Raw genomic sequence first — 18,807 nt, forward strand, 5'->3', positions numbered from 1 at the left:
GAGCAATGCTATCGCCAAAAAACAAGTGGAAGGAGCCTATGCAATGGCCCTAGATATAAAATTCTTAAGAACTACATACAAAGGTATCATTTATTATGATGTTTGGTAAGTCCAACAGTCAAAAACCTTGACAGGGGACTTCCCTGGTGGCGCAGTGGTTAAGAATCCGCCTGCCAATGTAGGGGACACGGGTCCGAGCCCTGGTCCAGGAAGATCCCACATGCCGCGGAGCAACTCAGCCCGTGTGCCACAACTACTGAGCCTGCGCTCTAGAGCCCACGAGCCACAACTACTGAGCCCGTGTGCCACAACTACTGAAGCCCACAGGCCTAGAGCCCGTGCTCCGCAACAAAGAGAAGCTACCGCGATGAGAAGCCCACGCACCGCAACGAAGAGTAGCCCCTGCTTGCCACAACTAGAGAAAGCCGGTACGCGGCAACAAAGACCCAACACAGCCAAAAATATAATTAATTAATTAATTAATTATTTTTTAATAATAGAAGTGACAAAATTATAGAATGAGTTTAAAAAAAACCACAAGTTTTTAACAGAAAAAATGTCATTTCACTCAGCAAATATTTATCAAGCACCTACTTTGTGCCAGGCATGCTCTAAGCACTAGAGATACAACAATGAACAAATCAATGAAGATTTAAGCAATAACTGAGCAGAAGATCTAACTGTAGATTTATCATAATACCAAAACTGAACTTCAACTTATTTTATGTCTCAGCATTTTCTAAAATAGGAGTTATCGGCTTAGTCATGTGTACCTGTCAAAAAGGCAACTTACCAAGGAATTCTTAATCACTTCACTCTTATAAAATTCTGGAAAAGAAGAAAAAGAACAATAAGTGACGTGGAAGAAAATAAGCTCACTAACTCTGAACCCTACAAATTTTTTAACATATGCTCTAGTAAAAACACTTCAAACATTTTCAAGGGATCTATTCTCTACATATATTTATCTGCAAAAAATTAAATTAAAATAGAAATAATGATTAAATAAAAGGTTTTTTTTAACTGAAGGATAGTTGATTTACAATGTTGTGTTAGTTTCTGGTGTATAGCAAAGTGATTCAGTTGTACATATATATACATATTCTTTTTCATGTTCTTTTCCCATTATGGTTTATTATAGGATATTGAATATAGTTCCCTGTGCTACACAGTAGGACCTTGTTGTTTTAAATTAAATGTTTTAAAGGGAAAAAAACATTAGTAAAGAAAGGTCAAAATCTGTTAAGATTTAATTTAGTGATTTTTCCCTTACTGGCTCCTTTTACCCCAGATTCTAAGGTAAGCCCTTAAAAACTCAGACTTCATTCTCCCTTACCAACGGCCATTGTCTACAGCCAATTCTATACTCTCTGTTTTTCTCAAACATCTCCAATAATTATCCATTGTAGTACTGTGGAAAGAACACTCATCTAGCAACCAGGGAACCCAAGTTCTAGTTCTACTTGTCATTAACATTCTGCCTCTCATTTCCTTGAGCCCATTTCTTCATTAGACAATTCTGACAATCAGACTAATAATCAAGGTCCTCTAAGCACTAAAATTTCATGATTCTACAAACCTTCATTTACGTTGTAAATGTTACAAAACCTGAAGATACAATCAAAAGAGAGACTGTGTCAGAGGTTCAGACAGACATTCTTAACAACCCTCCAACATTCCCTCTGCTGACCCTGCCGAAGTCACTTCCGTGGTGCTCTGTCAATGCAGAGCCTACAAGGACCCTGTATCCTTATGTTGCTATAGGGCAATGTTTTCCAAGGGTGATGCACATACCACTGATACATAAGACCATTTTAGGTGATACATGAACAAACTTTATTTTTTTCTAACATATTGAAATGTATGTCTCATCTATCCAACCCCTAATTTTAAGCTCCATAAGGGCAGTAACATTTGTTTCTGTATAACTGCTGTCTCCTCAGCATGTCAAGCTATTCCTGGCACAGGGTAGGCACTCAATAATTTTTTTCTTGAATCAACAACTTCATAGATTATGCTTAGACCTGAGTTTAGAAATAATGAACTTTTAAAAATATGTTAAAAATGAAACTCGAAGACAGTGAAACTTGTCGAAGTAGTCCACAGGACTGAAGTTTGGGAACCATCAAGCAGTAAAGGAAAAGTGGACCTGGATATAAAATTCTTATGGGCAAGCTCTCTTGGTTAAAATGTTTCTTGACAAAACATACCATCTACATTACTCTATGCTTATCTTCCCTTAAAAAATTAATAATAATAAGGATAATCATTCTATTTTGTGGTGAGATAGTCACAGTAAGTGAAAAAAAACAGGTTCTATGAGAGAATTTACAACAGGATCCAAAGTTTTACAATTATGTTTACAACATTTATTTTAGGTGATAGGGTTAGGCTGCTTACTTTTATTTTTTGCTTGGCAGTTTTCTAATTTTTCTATTTTGAACAATTATTTTAATTAAGAGAAGGGAGAATTCTAATTGTTTTTAAAAGGAAACTTCTATTGATGAACATTTAAGTTACTGCTAATTTTTGGATATTTCAAGCAATATTATAAATAATCTTTGAAAGATATATACCCTAAGACACTTGAATCTATAAGATAAACTTTTAGAAGTAAAATTTCAAGATAAAAAGAAAAATACAGTTTGAATTTGATATATTGCCAAATTGTTCTCTAAAAATATTGTACCACTTTACAATCCCACTTAACACTAGGCAATCCTAAGTATTATCCTTTTCATTTTTTCCCAAATGGTTAACCAATGCCAATCGTAAATTGACTACATAAATGTACATATGTATGTATGTGTGTGTATATATGTTCTTTTTTTAATATGCATACATATACTCTAATTTATATGTGTCAAATATGTTATTAGAAAAAAAAAGACTTTGTGCTAAAAATGTGTTGTTTGTTATTACAAGGTACTTTCACTTAATACACTTTTGTATTGTCTGAATTTGCTGCCAAGTAGGTAATACTTTTAAAATCAGTGGAAAAAAATAAAGATATTCCTCTTTTCTTTTGAGAGAGAATTCCTCAGCTTAATCTGTAAAGTGTCTAAATTAAACAGTCCCCAAAATATGTATCTCCAGCTCTAAGAAGATGAACAGCATCATTATTTCTTCCAAAACTTTGCTGACTAACTGTATATATAAATGAAACTAAACAATTTGCCTTCTCCATCAGATCCTCAAAATGGACTTGCTAATTTAAATAGAGAGAGGTCAACAAAGGAGCCATACAGTTTGGAAAGGAATCACTGGGTCTGAGGTAATTTCTAAAGTGTTAAATGTGGACCTACACTGTCTATCACTGTGTTACACTTACAATACTGTCAATGAAATTAGCAGCATGGCGCACAACAGAATAGCGAATTTAGGAGAATTTAGAGTAAAAAAATAGTTCGGTCCCCCAGTGCACCATGTGTAAGCTTGACCCTGGACAAGTCAATTAACTTTTCTGGGCCATAGTTTCTTCACCTTTCAAAGGAGAATGACACCTAGAAAATAACAGGGTTGTTATGAGGCTGAAATGAAATAGTGAATACTTTATAAGCTATAATTTTTATTAATACAATTCTATGAATTTTTATTAATTCGACTTGAGCAAAACTATTAGACATGTAAATTTTCAAAAAGATATCATCCAAGACTAGCTCTACGTGAAAGGGTCTATTAGATACAAATGCTTCTCTATCCATGCTAAGACCTAAACAAACAAAGCAAGCAGAGATTGCAGGACATGGTTCCAATGGCATGTTTTGGCTGTTATACAGCATTCCATTTATTAAATAAATGCTTTTTTAGTATCTCAACCTCACTCGTAATAGAAGAAATACAAACTTAAACTCTACTATGAAACTATTTTTCACCTATCAGATTGGCAAAATTTCAAAAGTCTGACCGCACAGTCTGTTGGTCAGGCTGTGGGAGAAAGGGTACCTGTACATAGCAAGTGGGAATGTCAACAACAGCCGTTTTACAATATCTACCAGAACTCTAAGTACACATTCTCTTTGTACTTCCACTCTTTGGAATTTACCCTATAGCTATACTAGCACTCATACAAAATAATGTATACCAATGAAATTGTTCACTGCAGTACTGTGTGTATAGCAAAAGCCTGCAACAACCTAAATGCCTACCAATAGGAGCCAATTAAGTAAATTATGGTACATCTGTTCAATGCAAAACTAAAAAGAAAAAAAAGAAAATTAAAGAAGCTCTCTACGAAATAATATGGAAAAACATCTAAATTACATTAAGTAAAAAATGCAAGGCACAGACATATATATATAGATATAGATATAGATATATAATTTGGTACTATTTTTACTTGCATTTGCATAAGGAATCTCAGTAAAGATAAACTACGGTGGGGTGAAAAACTAGGGAGATGGGACAGGTGAAAGGAAGATTTTAATATAAACCTTTAATATATTTTGAACCATGGATGGCATTAGCTAGCCAAAAAGTTCAATCAAAATATTTGGGGGCTTACTTTGTGCCAAGCATTGTTCCAAGTACTGGAAATAGTGCAGTGAACAAAACTGACCTAAACATTTCTGCCCATGTGGAGCTTACATTCTAGTGAAGAGGACATGCGTTAGCCAAATAATTAAACATACAGTTATGCCAGACAATCTGGAGTATTGTGGAGAAAAATAAAGCACAAAAGACAGAGAGGAGAATAGTCACAATTTTTAAAAGGGGTTAGTCAGTGATCAAGGAGAGTTTCTCTGAGAAAACATTTGGATTAAAGATCTGAAAGAAGGCAGAGGAGCTAGTCATGTGGCTATCAGGAGGAAAGAGTGCCCAGGCCAAAGAAACAGCCAGTGCAGAGGCCTTTAAACTGAAGTCAACTTGATGAATTCAAGGAACAGCAACAAGGGCAGTTGCGTGGGAACAGAGACAACTAGAAGAGTAGAAGGAGGTCACAGACGGCCATATCATGAAAGGCCTAGGAAACCAAAAGAACTTTAGCTTTTACTCTGAATGAAATGAGAAGCCACTGGAGGGTTTTGAGGGGAGAAATAACATGACCTCACTTTGATTTTAATAGGATCTCGGTTGAGATCACACTAGAAAGAGTGAGTGGGCAGGCAGACCTGTTAGAAGTCTACTTCAACAAACTCAGGCAAGAGATGATAGTGGTTTGGAGGTAGTAAGGGAAAAGATTATGGATACATTTTGGTAGTAAGAACCAAAAGTATTTGCTGAAAGATGGAATGTGGAATATAAAAGAGGACAATCCAGGATGATTCCAAGGTTTTTGGCCAAGGAAATAGAAGGATAGAGTTGTCATTTTCTGACAGAAGGAAGAACACAGGAGGTAGATGAGAGCTGAAACATCAGAATCTCAGTGCTGAATATATCAAGTTTAAGGTATCTACTAGACTCCAAATGGAGATGTAGAGTAGGCAACTGAATACAGGAACATGAGTTCAGGGGGGAGGCTGAAGCTAAAGATATACATTTGTGGGCTGTTTGGGTGATAAGTGATATTTAAAACTATGAGACATTCATGAGATCACCAAATTGGATTATATAGAGGTTGTCTTCTGATGTATTCAAAATAACTGGTTGGTATTCCAGGAAAGGACAGGCGCTCACATTTCATGGGTGAGAAAATAACTGTGGCTGAAGAGCAAACTTGATTTTACAAAACTTCCAAGTTTAAGAGGGAACCAGGATTAGAACCTAGCTCCTCATCCATTAACACAAGGCTTTGTTCCCTGGGAATGTAATAAATGGTGTTCGATTTGAACTACCTGAAAAATAGACCGTCTCCTAAGAGCATTAAAAAAATGTCAAAAATCAAAAAAACTCACACGTAACTTCTTATGCTCTCCTGTGAATTCAGCTGAAATAAAAGAATAACTTAGAAATCAGCATTTCAGATATTCTTCTAATTTAAAAAAAAATCTTCTTTTGAAACTGAGAAATGATGCCACTAGACAGGTGGGACAGGTGGCTTTGTAAGAAAAGCCCATAGGCCTTCCATCGTGGTCATCCTACACCAAGGGCCACATAATGATCATGCAATGAATATTTATGTTTATCATCACAGGTCCAAGAAGATAAGGTGGTATTAATTAGGTTTACTAAGGAAAGAGCTTCCTGGCTCCTCCTATGGTAGTTGAAAGTTATAGAGCATAATATGTGGGCCCAACAAGAAGACATAATAGACTTCATTCAACCATGACATTTTGGAGCAGTAGAAAGTCTCAGAAATCATCAGTCCTCTCATTTTAGAGATAAATTAGCTAACGGCACACAAGAGGAACTAAATGCCCTAGCCAAAGGGCTTGCCGGTTAGTGACAGACTCAATACCACTACTAGACACGGGACTTCCCTGTGGTCTGAAACCAACTATTCCCTAATTGTGTTAACAATCATTTTATTGAAATAACTTCAAGAAACAGTCCATAATAACTTCTAAGCTCAAGATATAAACAGAGCTGGAGAAGACAAAAAAAAAAAAAAAAAAGGAACAAAAAAAAATCACTTTGCTTTCATTGTATCTCTTAGACAAGTTTTTCTTTTCTTTTTTTATATTTTTATTTATTTATTTATTTATTTTGGCTGCGCCAGGTCTTAGTTGTGGCATGCAGGATCTTTGTTGTGGCATGCAGACTTCCTAATTGTGGCATGCATGCAGGATCTAGTTCCCCAACCAGGGATCAAACCCGGGCCCACTGCATTGGGAGAATGGAGTCTCACCCACTGGACCACCAGGGAAGTCCCCTCTTAGACAAGTTTTCAACATCATGGTCATCAACCAGTCCCATGACTACTCTTTTTGGAAACTACTATTATGCTTGTTAACATTACAATGCCAATAATAATTGCTATCATTTACCAAATACCTAAAATGTACCAAGTTCAATATTAGTAACTATTATCAGAGATAACACTGGAGCAAGGACACAGAAGTTCTAACCAAGGTAATAACCAAGAACTGATTACATAGAAACCTATCAAAAATGTGAAGTACTCTGGCACTGTCATATATTACTAGTGATAAAACCAATTAGTGAGCAGCAGACCAAACGCATTAAGATCTGCAAAAATGCTTACACCCTTCGGACAAATAGTGACCCAACTTTCATTTTTCTTCTGGACACATAGGAAGACAACATTTCTCAGTCCCCTGTTCATCTAAAAAGGATGACGCAACTGATATACAGCTAATGGAATGTCGTGGAATTCATGTGGACCATTTCCATCAAAAAAATCTCCCTCAAATAATCCCTTGCTCTTGCCATACCAGAAGCATCATTCCAAAATAGAAGGAGCCTGGATACCTGAGTCACCACTTAGAGGACAGCTGCCAAGCCAATGTCTGATAAAGAACACCTACATTAAAACAGATAGCTAGTAGGAAGCAGCCGCATAGCACAGGACATCAGCTCCGTGCTTTGTGACCACCTAGAGGGGTGGGATAGGGAGGGTGGGAGGGAGACGCAAGAGGGAGGAGATATGGGGATATATGTATACACATAGCTGATTCACTTTGTTATACAGCAGAAACTAACAAAACATTGTAAAGCAATTATACTCCAATAAAGATGTTAAAAAATAAATAAATAAATTAGATAATATGTTTAAATGCTAAATAAATAAATAAATACTTGTCTATTTCTGCAAACCACATTATGCCTTGCAGTTAAAACTGAAAAGCAAATAAATTAAAGAATTGATTATACTTGTGAAAAGCCTGCCTTCTAGCTATCGTTTGCTGCTCAAGAACTGGGAGACTTTAGATTTAAGTCTAAATTTCCTTATTTCTTAATAAATAATTATAATTATTATTGAAAAAAAAACACCTACATTGAACTTAGTGTTTAAGAAATTTATTATGTCAAGTCACTGAGTGACTTGTGGTATTTGTTATTGTAGCTAGTGTTACTCGTTCAGATTAATACAATTGTTTTAAAAATATGCAATGGTTAGAATCAAAAGTAAGAATGAAATAAAACTATGTAAAAATGGCGGAATTTAGAGTCCTTTTTTTTTACCCATTGAAATTACTTTAATGCTATTTGTATATGAAGGGGGGGTTCTACTCTATATAATTTCTGATTAAATTTTTAAATTAGCATATACTGGTACTGAAATTAAAAAAAGAAAAAAGTTGTTAAACAACTACTGCTTTAATAACAATTTTTAAAAGTAATTAAAACCAAAAACATAAAATGTCATTTGAATTTTTCATCTTTGCCACAGGATAGAATTCAAATAAGTCCTTAGTACCTCTTTTTAAAATAATGCCATCTGGGACTTCCCTGGCGATCCAGTGGTTAAGACTCCGCGCTTCTAATGCAGGGGGCACGGGTTCGATCCCTGGTCGGGGAATTAAGATCCCACATGCCGTGCAGCGCGGCCAAAAAAAAGAAAAAAATTAAAATAATGCCACCTTTTATTAATATAAATAGACCTTTACTCACATGTAACCAAGTGTTATCATCTTATCTCAGTTGATCCTCATAAAAATCTGTCTTGCCTGACTTCTTAAGACCTCATTATCTCCACTTTACAAATGGGAAAAGTGAGGCTAAAAAAGCCATGATCTCTGTCCAAAAAACACACAGCTAGCATATAGCTATTTTAGTATATAGTATACGGCTAGTATATACTTATATACTAGCTGAAATAGCTAGCACTAGTATCAATGTAGTTTCAATCCTAATCCAATATTCCTGTCCTTATACCATGCTTCCTCTCTTACAGCATCCAACACAGGTCAACTGATTATATCAAAGTGCCTTTCATCCAATATGTATTCAAAAGATGCTTGTGATTTTGAATCAAATATCTGATGTACTCTTAGAATTATCACTTATGGAAGAATCCACATTTCAATGTGGAACTGAATTCAAAGAAACCATGCCATCCTTCTAAAAATGACCGCATGTACACAAAGAAGTACAGATATGAGAAGATATGAACTAGGTCCAAATTTTACCATAATACTAAAGGAATCAATTATATTTCAAAGAAAAGCAAATTAGTGCTGGATACTGGACTCAAATAACCTATTTTATTTATTTTTAAGATTTTTTTGATGTGGACCATTTACAAAGTCTTTCTGGAATTTGATACAATATTGTTTCCGTTTTATGTTTTGGTTTTTTGGCCACGAAGCATGTGGGATCTTAGCTCCCCCACTAGCGATCGAACCCACACCCCCTGCATTGGAAGGCGAAGTCTTAACTAATGGACTGCCAGGGAAGTCCTTCAAATAACCTTTTTTTCTTATAAATTAAAAAAAAATTTTTTTAAGTTTTAGTTATTTTATTTATTTATTTATTTTTTTTTTTTTTTGGTTGAGCCAGGTCTTAGTTGTGGCTCGCCAGCTCCTTGGTTGTGGCATGCAAACTCTTAGTTGCGGCATGCATGTGGGATCTAGTTCCCTGACCAGGGATCGAACCCGGGCCCCCTGCATTGGGAACACAGAGTCTTATCCACTGCGCCACCAGGGAAGTCCCATCAAATAACCTGTTTTAAATGACAGCTACTGGAATACAGATATTAAACGTTAACATTCATAAAAGAATGATAAATTTATCAATGTAAGTGTCAGTTATCTGAAAGAACTATCCAAAAGACATGTTTCTTCAATATGTATAACAACTGCTCATGAAGTATTTTCAGACAGCAATGACAACTTAGCTTTCTAGTAAGCAATACTAGCAGGAGGCACTGAGAATCATTCGTGTTACAAAAGAATAAAAATGAGATGCAACGATCTGTGGGTGGCAAGTCCAGATTCCCTTACCTTTATATACCTTTTCAGTGTTACACAAGTGAAGTGTGAAGTAGGTATCAAGGAGTTGATGGCCATTCCTATTAACAATGTTCCGGGCAGCAATGTTCCGAAGATGTCTAAGACGTCGCTGAAAAATAATAACAAAAAAAGAGGAGTATTCAGCTTTTTCCTCCTATAAAGCTTTCTGAAAGTTACAATTCAAACATAAAATATAGTAAGTTGTCCCAGTCGTTTATTTGTTGAGCCAGCAACCTTAACCCAGTCTCTTATTTATGCCTCAGCATCTCTTCTGTCAAATAGGAACTATTCCTGCCCTATATCATTTACAAGGTTGTTGGGAGCATGAAATAACAGATATGAAACATTCTTGAAAAGTATAAATGTTATATCAATGCTATATACCTGTAGAATAGCGTTAGTATTTCCTGGAACATAAACTAAGTATAATAGTAATTTGCTTTTTTTCCTTCGGAAGGATGCTGGTAGACATGCAAAGTCCACCTCATACCAACAGAAAATCAGCCATTATTACATACATACACCTCTGTTGCTAGCTCAGTCTGATGCCAGATCATCTATTACAACCAGGAAAAGAAGCCAAAGCCAAAAAATAAAAGCAATAACTCACTGTTCACTCCATCCAGCCAGTAACCCAACTGTTGTCAGCTTAAATTCTCACTTGACCAGCAGTTAACCAGCCCCTATTTCCTAATCAGGCATCCTTCCCAACAATTTCTCCAACTAGGATGCATGAATTACTTGGAGTCACAAGTGTTGGAAAGGCAAAGCTCCATAAGCAACAGTAGAAATCAACAAAAATATAAGATAACTTAAGGGATAGCCAAATCATCTCATATCAAAAAGAGAAAAAGTTGGCAATGCTAAAGTCTAAGCACAACAGATTCATTCTCAAAAGCTAGTTCCCTGTGTCAGATTATTATCTTCAGAGACTTAAAAATAGAAACCATAGGCTCAGTTTTAAAATATGCTTAAAGCTCTCCCTTCAGGCTGAAAGCCTACTTTGCTAAGTCCATCTTCAACTACATGTGCAGTCAGACAGAAAAGTTCAGTTCTTCCCTTCCATGCACATACCAACCCAATCCTTTCTCCCAATCTAGAGATTAAGATTCTTTGACAGAGAAGGTGATTGTCTAATAAATTTGTTTAATACTCAAGCTACGAAAAGTCCCAAATGTACTTACAAAAAGTTCCTAGGGCTTACTCTAAAAGACTTATATTTCTACAGTCTGCCAAAGGTTTCCATTTCACACCCTGGATTACAGCAACTATTTCCTTCTACTCTATATTTTTCATCAACCTTCTCAGTCAAGATTTTTAATTGACAGGAACTATTAATTGCCTATACACAACAATCACATCTATTCTGCCGTAAGATTCCAATCTTGGTCCTCTATTCAAAAACCTGAAAACATTACCCAAAGCCTCCAGCATAAAGTACAAACTTCCCGTTATTCCTTTCAAAGCCTTGTGCAATCCGACCTCTCCATAACCTATCCTTACTTCCCACTAGATCTTCCATATACCCAACCCCTTAGTCACACATGACTGCTTAAGGTTCCATGAAAAAGATCATGCATGGTCCTAGCTCCATGCTTTTGCTAATGCTAGCCCCTCAATCTAGAATACTACTCTCTTTAAGGAAATCCATTTATGCTTCAAAGTTAAGGAGAGAAGATTCCTCCTTCCTGATTCTCTAACTGAACATTTCTTTTTAATGCAATTAAAAAGAAACACTGGGAGGTTAAACCAGAAACGCAGAAAAATTATTACCTATGGGGGTGAGAACAGGTTGAAGGGAATAGAGATAAAAGCAAGACTTCCCTGATACTTGTTTATGTAGTTTTAACTTCTGTACCATAAGAATGATTTACATAATCAAAAAATAAAGTTAAATAAATAAGAAAAAGTTTAAATCAACTAAACCTAGTCCAAAATATAATAGCAATACCAAAAATTACCACCAGCCTTAGGCTATAACACCCACCTTTGCCCAAAACACTACCCTATGATCCAAGGAAATATTAAAGAAATCAAGGTGACCTAAAGGATCCTCTCTGGTTCTCAGTTCCCCAGGGCATCTATACTTGACCAAAACAATGTATAATTATACCTAATATGGAATTATGGATAGTTCCAGATATTTATCAATCTTCCCCAACTAGACTATAAGTTCTATAAAGGAGAGACTTTATTTTATTTACTGTTGTATCTCCAGCATCTAGATGAGTACCTAGCAAATAGCAGGAACACAATAAACGGTTTTTGACTGAATTAATACATGTCCAGTGAATTAACCCAGTCAAGAAGGTCTTGGTATGACCTAGGCCTTGCAATGAACCTGAGTGGCCTGGAACCCTTAGTGGATTCTGACACCCACCCACGAGATGGTGGGAGAATAGGGAGCACTTCAAACCTAAGAATGGACCTCAGAACTGAAAGGGGGCTCAAATCTTAGCAGTGCTTCTGGACTACAGCAAATCCTCAGCACTCATCTACCTTTAACTGCGCCAGGGTATACAATCTAGCAGTAGTTTGTGGCCTGGTGGCACCATCTGGCATAAATACACTGCTTTAGACCTTGTCTAAACAGAAATTAAATATCAGATTATCTCTTCAATGGCCCATCTAAAGATAGTTAAATTCAAATCTGTCTTATGATCTAAACTGGCTCAATTATCTTAGAAAAGTAAAAATACTGAGTAATTAAAATTTACACAGACTTTGGAATTACTCTTTAAGATAACATTCCATGCAGCTTCTTTACCAGCCAATCTCCTTATACTTTCTCAAAGCTCTAAGCTTTCACAGTTATAAAAAGCTCTTTGCGTATATTTCTACAGCAGTAGCTTTAGGCATCCAAGTTGTGCTCTAAAAACACCTATCCCTAAAACTAAAGCTGAATAGATTTTAATTTTTAAGTTGGAATTAACATGGCTTTAATGTCTTTGAAACACTGACTATAAAACATTCTATATAAAGGTTAAAAACGTTCACTAACAAATAAAATTAAATCTTCTTACTCAGCTTTGATTTGGAGGATTGATAGATGTAGCTAGAGCACAACTCTGCTACCTGCAGTGTTGGCAGTGGGTAGAAGACCAGTATGATCCTAAATTCCTTAACTTTTTTCTTTTACAAATCTCTCAAGTATAAATTCTAAAACAAGACTTAACTGCCATATGTTGTAGATCTGAAACATTTGCTTAAGTAAAAAAGTAAGCGTTACTCATTAGTATGATTGTAAACTGGTGCCTCTAAAGAATCTAAAATGGTTGGTTCTTCTTGTTAACAGTACTAATGCTCTTAGAAAACTGCTTTAAAACATAACAGTAGATTAAATAATTTTTTTGCTTTGTTTTTATTTATTTTGTTTTGTTTTGTCCTGCCCAGCACCTATTTGGTTTAAGAAACAAAAAACAAAGCAAACAAACAAAAAAACACTCAGATATTCCTTTGTAGAACCACTCTCCTCTGCTATCAATCTATATAATACTTCCTGTAGAATTAACTCCACCTCCAACTCCAAGGAGGCTCACGTGACTCAGATCAGGCCAATCAGCACATTCCATCCCCTTGACCATAACACATGATTAGGATCCTAGAAAACCCAGAAATTAAATTGTTGAGAGGTTTTTTTTCCCCCTACTGGCCCAGAACCTGGAAAGGGCATGGGACTAGAGATGCTGGCAGTCATCCTTCCACCACAGTGAAATGAAAACAGCAAGTTAGACAGCAGAGTCCAGAGATGTGGAGCAAGACAGAGGTAAGGGATTAAGAGATACAAACTACTATGCATAAAATAGATAAGCAACAAGGATATAGTGTAGAGCACAGGGAATTATAGCCATTATAGCTATTAACGGAGTGTAATCTGTAAAAATACTGAATCACTATGCTGTACACCTGAAATTAATATTGTAAATCAACTATACTTCAATTAAAAAAATAAAAGTAAAAAAGTCCTGGCAACAGAACTTGTCTCTGGATCAAACCATACCTAAAATGAGAACTACTGTACAATGACATACCCAGTCCCTATAAAACTATCAAAGATTACAACTAGAGAGAAGACTTACATTGTAACTGTTTATCAAGAATTTATCCCAAGGCTTCCCTGGTGGCGCAGTGGTTAAGAATCCGCCTGCCAATGCAGGGGACACGGGTTTGATCCCTGATCTGGGAAGATCCCACATGCTGCAGAGCAACTAAGCCATGCACCACAACTACTGAGCCTGCGCTCTAGGGTCCGCGAGCCACAACTACTGAGCCCACGCTCTGCAACTACTGAAGCCCGAGCGCCTAGAGACCATGCTCCACAACAAGAAGCCACCTCAATGAGAAGCCCACACACCACAACAAAGAGTAGCCCCCGCTCGCCGCAACTAGAGAAAGCCCACGTGCAGCAAGGAAGACCCAACGCAGTCAAAAATAAAATAAAATTTTTAAATTAATTAATTAATTTAAAAACAAAGAATTTATCCCATTAACAGGTTAGTAGATGAAGAGAACATTCTAATTTAGAGACAAGGTACAAAGAAATGTTTTATTTTGTTAAACATCTCCATATTTTAGAAAATGGTCATTTCTGGTGGGTCAATCCATTTTTGTTGATATAATTTTTGACCTTAACCTTGGTGACAGCAAGTCAAAACACACCCCAGAACTAAAAGAAAACCAAAGCAATTTTCAGTAGTAAGGTGCGCCATCGGTGTTCTATCTTCCTCCCAAATATTACCTTTCCCTGGCTGGTATCTAAAACTTTCTGGTTTCTGAGGTATAATAATGACCCAAGAGAAATGTGGTGTCCTTGATCTTGTTCCTCGTCACTGCTGGAGAGCGACTCAGGGAGGCTGATGGCCAACAGAAGGAGGAAGAAATGGCTATCGTGCACCCCCTTCCCTGTACCCCTTGCTTAAAAAACAAGAGAAACTGCGCTTCTTAACTATAATGACTCCACAAATCCCCACCATCACCAAACTAAGCTATCATCCCACACACCTTTTATAACTCCTAAGACCACGGTGATGTATCTTCTAAACAAATTTTGAGTCTAATTTGCTTAGTCTACAAGAGCTATTACAAATCAATAATATAATCAATAATCTATAGTCCAATAGAAAAGGGGGCAAAGGATACAAAAAGGCAGCCACCGAAAAAGAAACGGAAATGGGCAATAACCATATGAAAAGACGTATAATCCCACTCATAAAGATATGCACACCAAAACAAATATTCCAGCTTGTGGAGACTGTAGTTTCCAAAGAATGGCCGCACCAATACATCGCATCCCACGTGCTCTCTCACAATGTGATGCTGCCACTCCTCCTTGACGAAGTGGCGTCTATGTTCCCTCTCCCTTAAATGAGGGCAGGCCTGTGACTGTGGCAGAAATAATGCCATGTGACTTCTGAAGCTAAATCGTAAAATTACCTGGTCCTCTTTACAGGATGCTCTTCCTCAGAATCCAGTCACCCCACTGTGAGGATGCCAAGCAGCCAAGTGGAAAAGACTTTGCAGGTGTTCTCAGCCCCAGCTGAGAGATCCCAGCTATAACCAGACACGCAAGTGACCATTTCAGTACCCAGCCTTTGAGACGCCAGAAATGACGTCAAGTAAAGCACAGACAAGTTGTTCCCACCAAGCCCGAACCAAACTGCATATTCATGAGCAAAATAAATGATGATGTTTTAAGCCACTAAATTTTTTGTTTGTTACTCAGCAATAGAAAACAAAGAGCTCTATATGATTAACCAAACCATTTTAGTCTCTGTCAGGGCTGATGCTAGTAAGAAAAACAATGTTGGGGAATTTACAGAATGGTCCATTTTGGACGGACAGTGATTTAGCAACAATTACCAAATTTTAAACTGCACATAATATTTGACCAAGAAATTCCACAAATCACAAAAATGTGATTTATAGCCCAAATGCAAATACGGGCTATAAAAGCAAAAACTGAATAACCACTCTAACTGTCGTATATTCACCCAATGGAAAATTGCATAACCCTTACAAAAACAAAGTGCTAATATGAAACACAAACAAAAGAACAAGAAATTTTAAATGTCCACATAAATAAATACTACTATATACCCTGAATGATGTAGATCGTGGGTTGGTCAACTTGTTCTAAAAGGAAAAGAAAGTAAATATTTCAAGATTTTCAGGGTGCATCCTGTCTCCGCAAATTCTTTGGGTTTTTGTTTGTCTGTAATCCTTTGACGATGTCAAAACCTTTTTTATTTCATCAGTTGTTACAAAAAACCAGTGACCGGTGGCCACAGTTTGCTGACCCCTAATGTAGATAATCACTGAGTTATGAGAAGTTTTAAAGTAGCACTTGATTTGGAAATGTAGTCAAACTTGTTCTGAATACCGTTCCCCTTTCCTATTCCCAGTTCATTTCTTTTTCAGGTCAGGCATTTATTCTCAGCCTGGGGCCAGGCTAACTGGCATGGAAGAATTAAGGCCCAGGTTAAGTCAGATTACTGCTACTTTGGTACACTTTTTTGAGGGACAACAAAAGCAAACCTGGGAGAAAATTAGTTTTCCACATTTCCATGGAAGGTAAAAATGTTGAATTACCAAATCAAGAATTTAAGCTTGATAAATTAGGTCAGTCTTTTTTAAAAATACAAAAGCCCCTTCTATATTATAGCAGTCTCAATCACCTAACTATTTTTTCTAATCTCTTGATCCCAGCTGAAAGACTCACTGTGAAAACTTTTGAGGAACACAAAAATGCTTTAAAACTAGCGCTCGATGCTGCTGGAGAGAAAGCAGATGGTGCCAACACCCAATGTTACAGATTTAAACAAACAAACCACCAACTCTGATCTCTCATAAAAACTTTATAGCTCCTGTTCCTAACTGAGAACTTTCTCTGACACAAATTACACAACCTTGGAACCAAAGCGCTTATTTTGACATTAACTCTCCTCTCACTCAAGTTCAAATAAGTCCTAGAATTTAATTCAGTCATTTACTATGCACTAACAGGCTTCTCCACAAGAAAAGACAAAATTATCTATGTCTCTGAACTTCCTACATTTCTTATACATTTTGGCTCTGGGTTTTTTTGTTTTTTTTAATCTCTACCCTATTCACCCCCATCTTGGTGGGAAGTCCAAACTTGCCCTTTTTCTCCCATGTTTCCTCTGGGTAGTGTTGCTCTAAGAAATAGGCCTTTGTAGTGACAGATCCAGTATTGTTCTCCATGTATGTCTCTCTCATCCTCCCTCTCTCATTCCCCTTTCTTCTATTTTACTTGCTGTTATTTCCTTTACAGACTATGCTAGGAACTGTGGGGATACAAACATGGTATTCCCTAGTTTCAGAGTATGTAATCTTTCTAAAGAACCGGAGTTTGGGCAGCACATGAAAAAGCCAGTTTGAGGTAAAAGTATCCAACATATACTTTCAAAGACCATTTAATTAAAGAACAGTTATTTTAGAAATGTAAGAAGAAAGACACAGAATTACACAGGATGACCTGGAGGATAAAAACCGGAAGACAGAAGACAGCTTCAGTGGTCCAAGTGTTTAGAGTAGTATCGTGCCTGTAATTTGCTTCAAAATAATTGGGGTGAGGGAGGGAGGACAAGTATTGTTAGTTAGGTATATAGATAAAACAAGATCTACCATGAGGTGATAGTTACTGATAGTTATTACCAATAACTGGTAATAGGTACCTGGGAGTTTATTACATCCCACCCTGTATGTATGCATTTCAATACACATTTATATATAAAATATACATTATATTTCTTCATTCACTGAAATTTCCATAATAAAAAGTTTTAAAGTATTATCAGTAAGACCAGAAAGAAAGGATAAGACTCTATAGGAGCACAAAGACAAAAACGGGCTTAATGGGGAGACTAACCAGATAACGGATATGGTTGAAGACAAAGAGAAGACTGATAAAAGAAATAAAGGAGTTAAAGGACCTCTAGAGATATAAGAACTAATCAATAAAGGTGTTAGGGCAATAGAGTAGCCATCAGGAAAGGGAAAGGGAAGGAAAGAAAAGAAATATGTATATATACAAGAAACATACCCTATACCTTACATCAAATCCCAGATGGTTTAAAAATATTCAAATGTAAATAATTAAAGCATAAACGTATCAAAAGAAACCATGAAGAATTATTTTATAACCTCAAAAGTCTAAGAATGACATAAAACTCCGAAGCTATAAAAAGAAAGAAAAAAAAAATCAATAAAATTTACTACATAAAATGTTTTTAAATTATGCATGACAAAAACTAGCATATGCAAAATCAAAGGAAAAAAACCAAACAAAAGGATTTTAATTCATATAACAAAGACAATTTCACTAAAACATAAAGAGTTCATATCGGAATTCCCTGGTGGTCCGTGGTTAGGACTCGGCGCTTTCACTGCCAGGAGCCCGGGTTCAATCCCTGGTCAGGGAACTAAGATCCCGCAAGCCGTGAGGCACAGCCAAAAATAAAATAAAGAGTTCATAGAACAAAAAGTCCAACAACCCAACAGAAAAACCGACAAAGAATATTAACAGATTAATTCACAGAAAATACAAATAGCACTTAAACAAACAAAAGATTCTCAACCTCACTCATAAGAGAAATGCAACTTAAAACTACACTAAAATTGGCACAGATCACAAAGTCTGAAAACATATTCAGAGGCAGGCAGTGGCAAAACAGACACGTCCCTGAAAAAAGTATAATTGGTAAAACCTCTAAGATGGCAATCTGGCAATACCTACCACAATTACAAATGCATAGATTCTTTGACCCAGAAATTCCACTTCTGCATTTGTGTTAAAAATACACTTGCAGATATACAATATGATGTATGGAATACAACAGTAGCAAAAACTGGAAATAAGTTAAATGTTCGTCAACAGGGGATTGCTAAATTACAGAATGTATATCCTACAGTGGAACAGTATGGGGCTATAAAGAATAAATCATGTGGCAGCTTTTTGAGCACTGATATGGAACAATCTATAAGATATACTATT

The 18,807-nt window shown here is 36.4% G+C and overlaps 1 protein-coding gene across 3 annotated transcripts in view; it reads right to left on the reverse strand.

Moving 5' to 3' along the window:
• Positions 1-18,807, reverse strand: part of UVRAG (UV radiation resistance associated) — a 313,347-nt gene that overhangs the window by 277,038 nt on the left and 17,502 nt on the right. Inside the window, exons 2-3 of one of the 3 annotated variants that reach the window (XM_068554579.1) lie at positions 9,786-9,903; positions 794-828 (exon numbers count right to left, since the gene is read on the reverse strand). In XM_068554579.1, the coding sequence (XP_068410680.1) occupies positions 794-828; positions 9,786-9,903 (153 nt within the window). Of the gene's footprint in view, positions 1-793; positions 829-8,260; positions 8,299-9,785; positions 9,904-18,807 lie in introns of those variants that run through there. The other 2 variants (XM_068554581.1, XM_068554580.1) reach the window with 2 other exon arrangements.

The sequence above is a fragment of the Eschrichtius robustus genome, chromosome 11 (assembly GCF_028021215.1).
Source record: "Eschrichtius robustus isolate mEscRob2 chromosome 11, mEscRob2.pri, whole genome shotgun sequence".
Classification (NCBI taxonomy): domain Eukaryota; kingdom Metazoa; phylum Chordata; class Mammalia; order Artiodactyla; family Eschrichtiidae; genus Eschrichtius; species Eschrichtius robustus.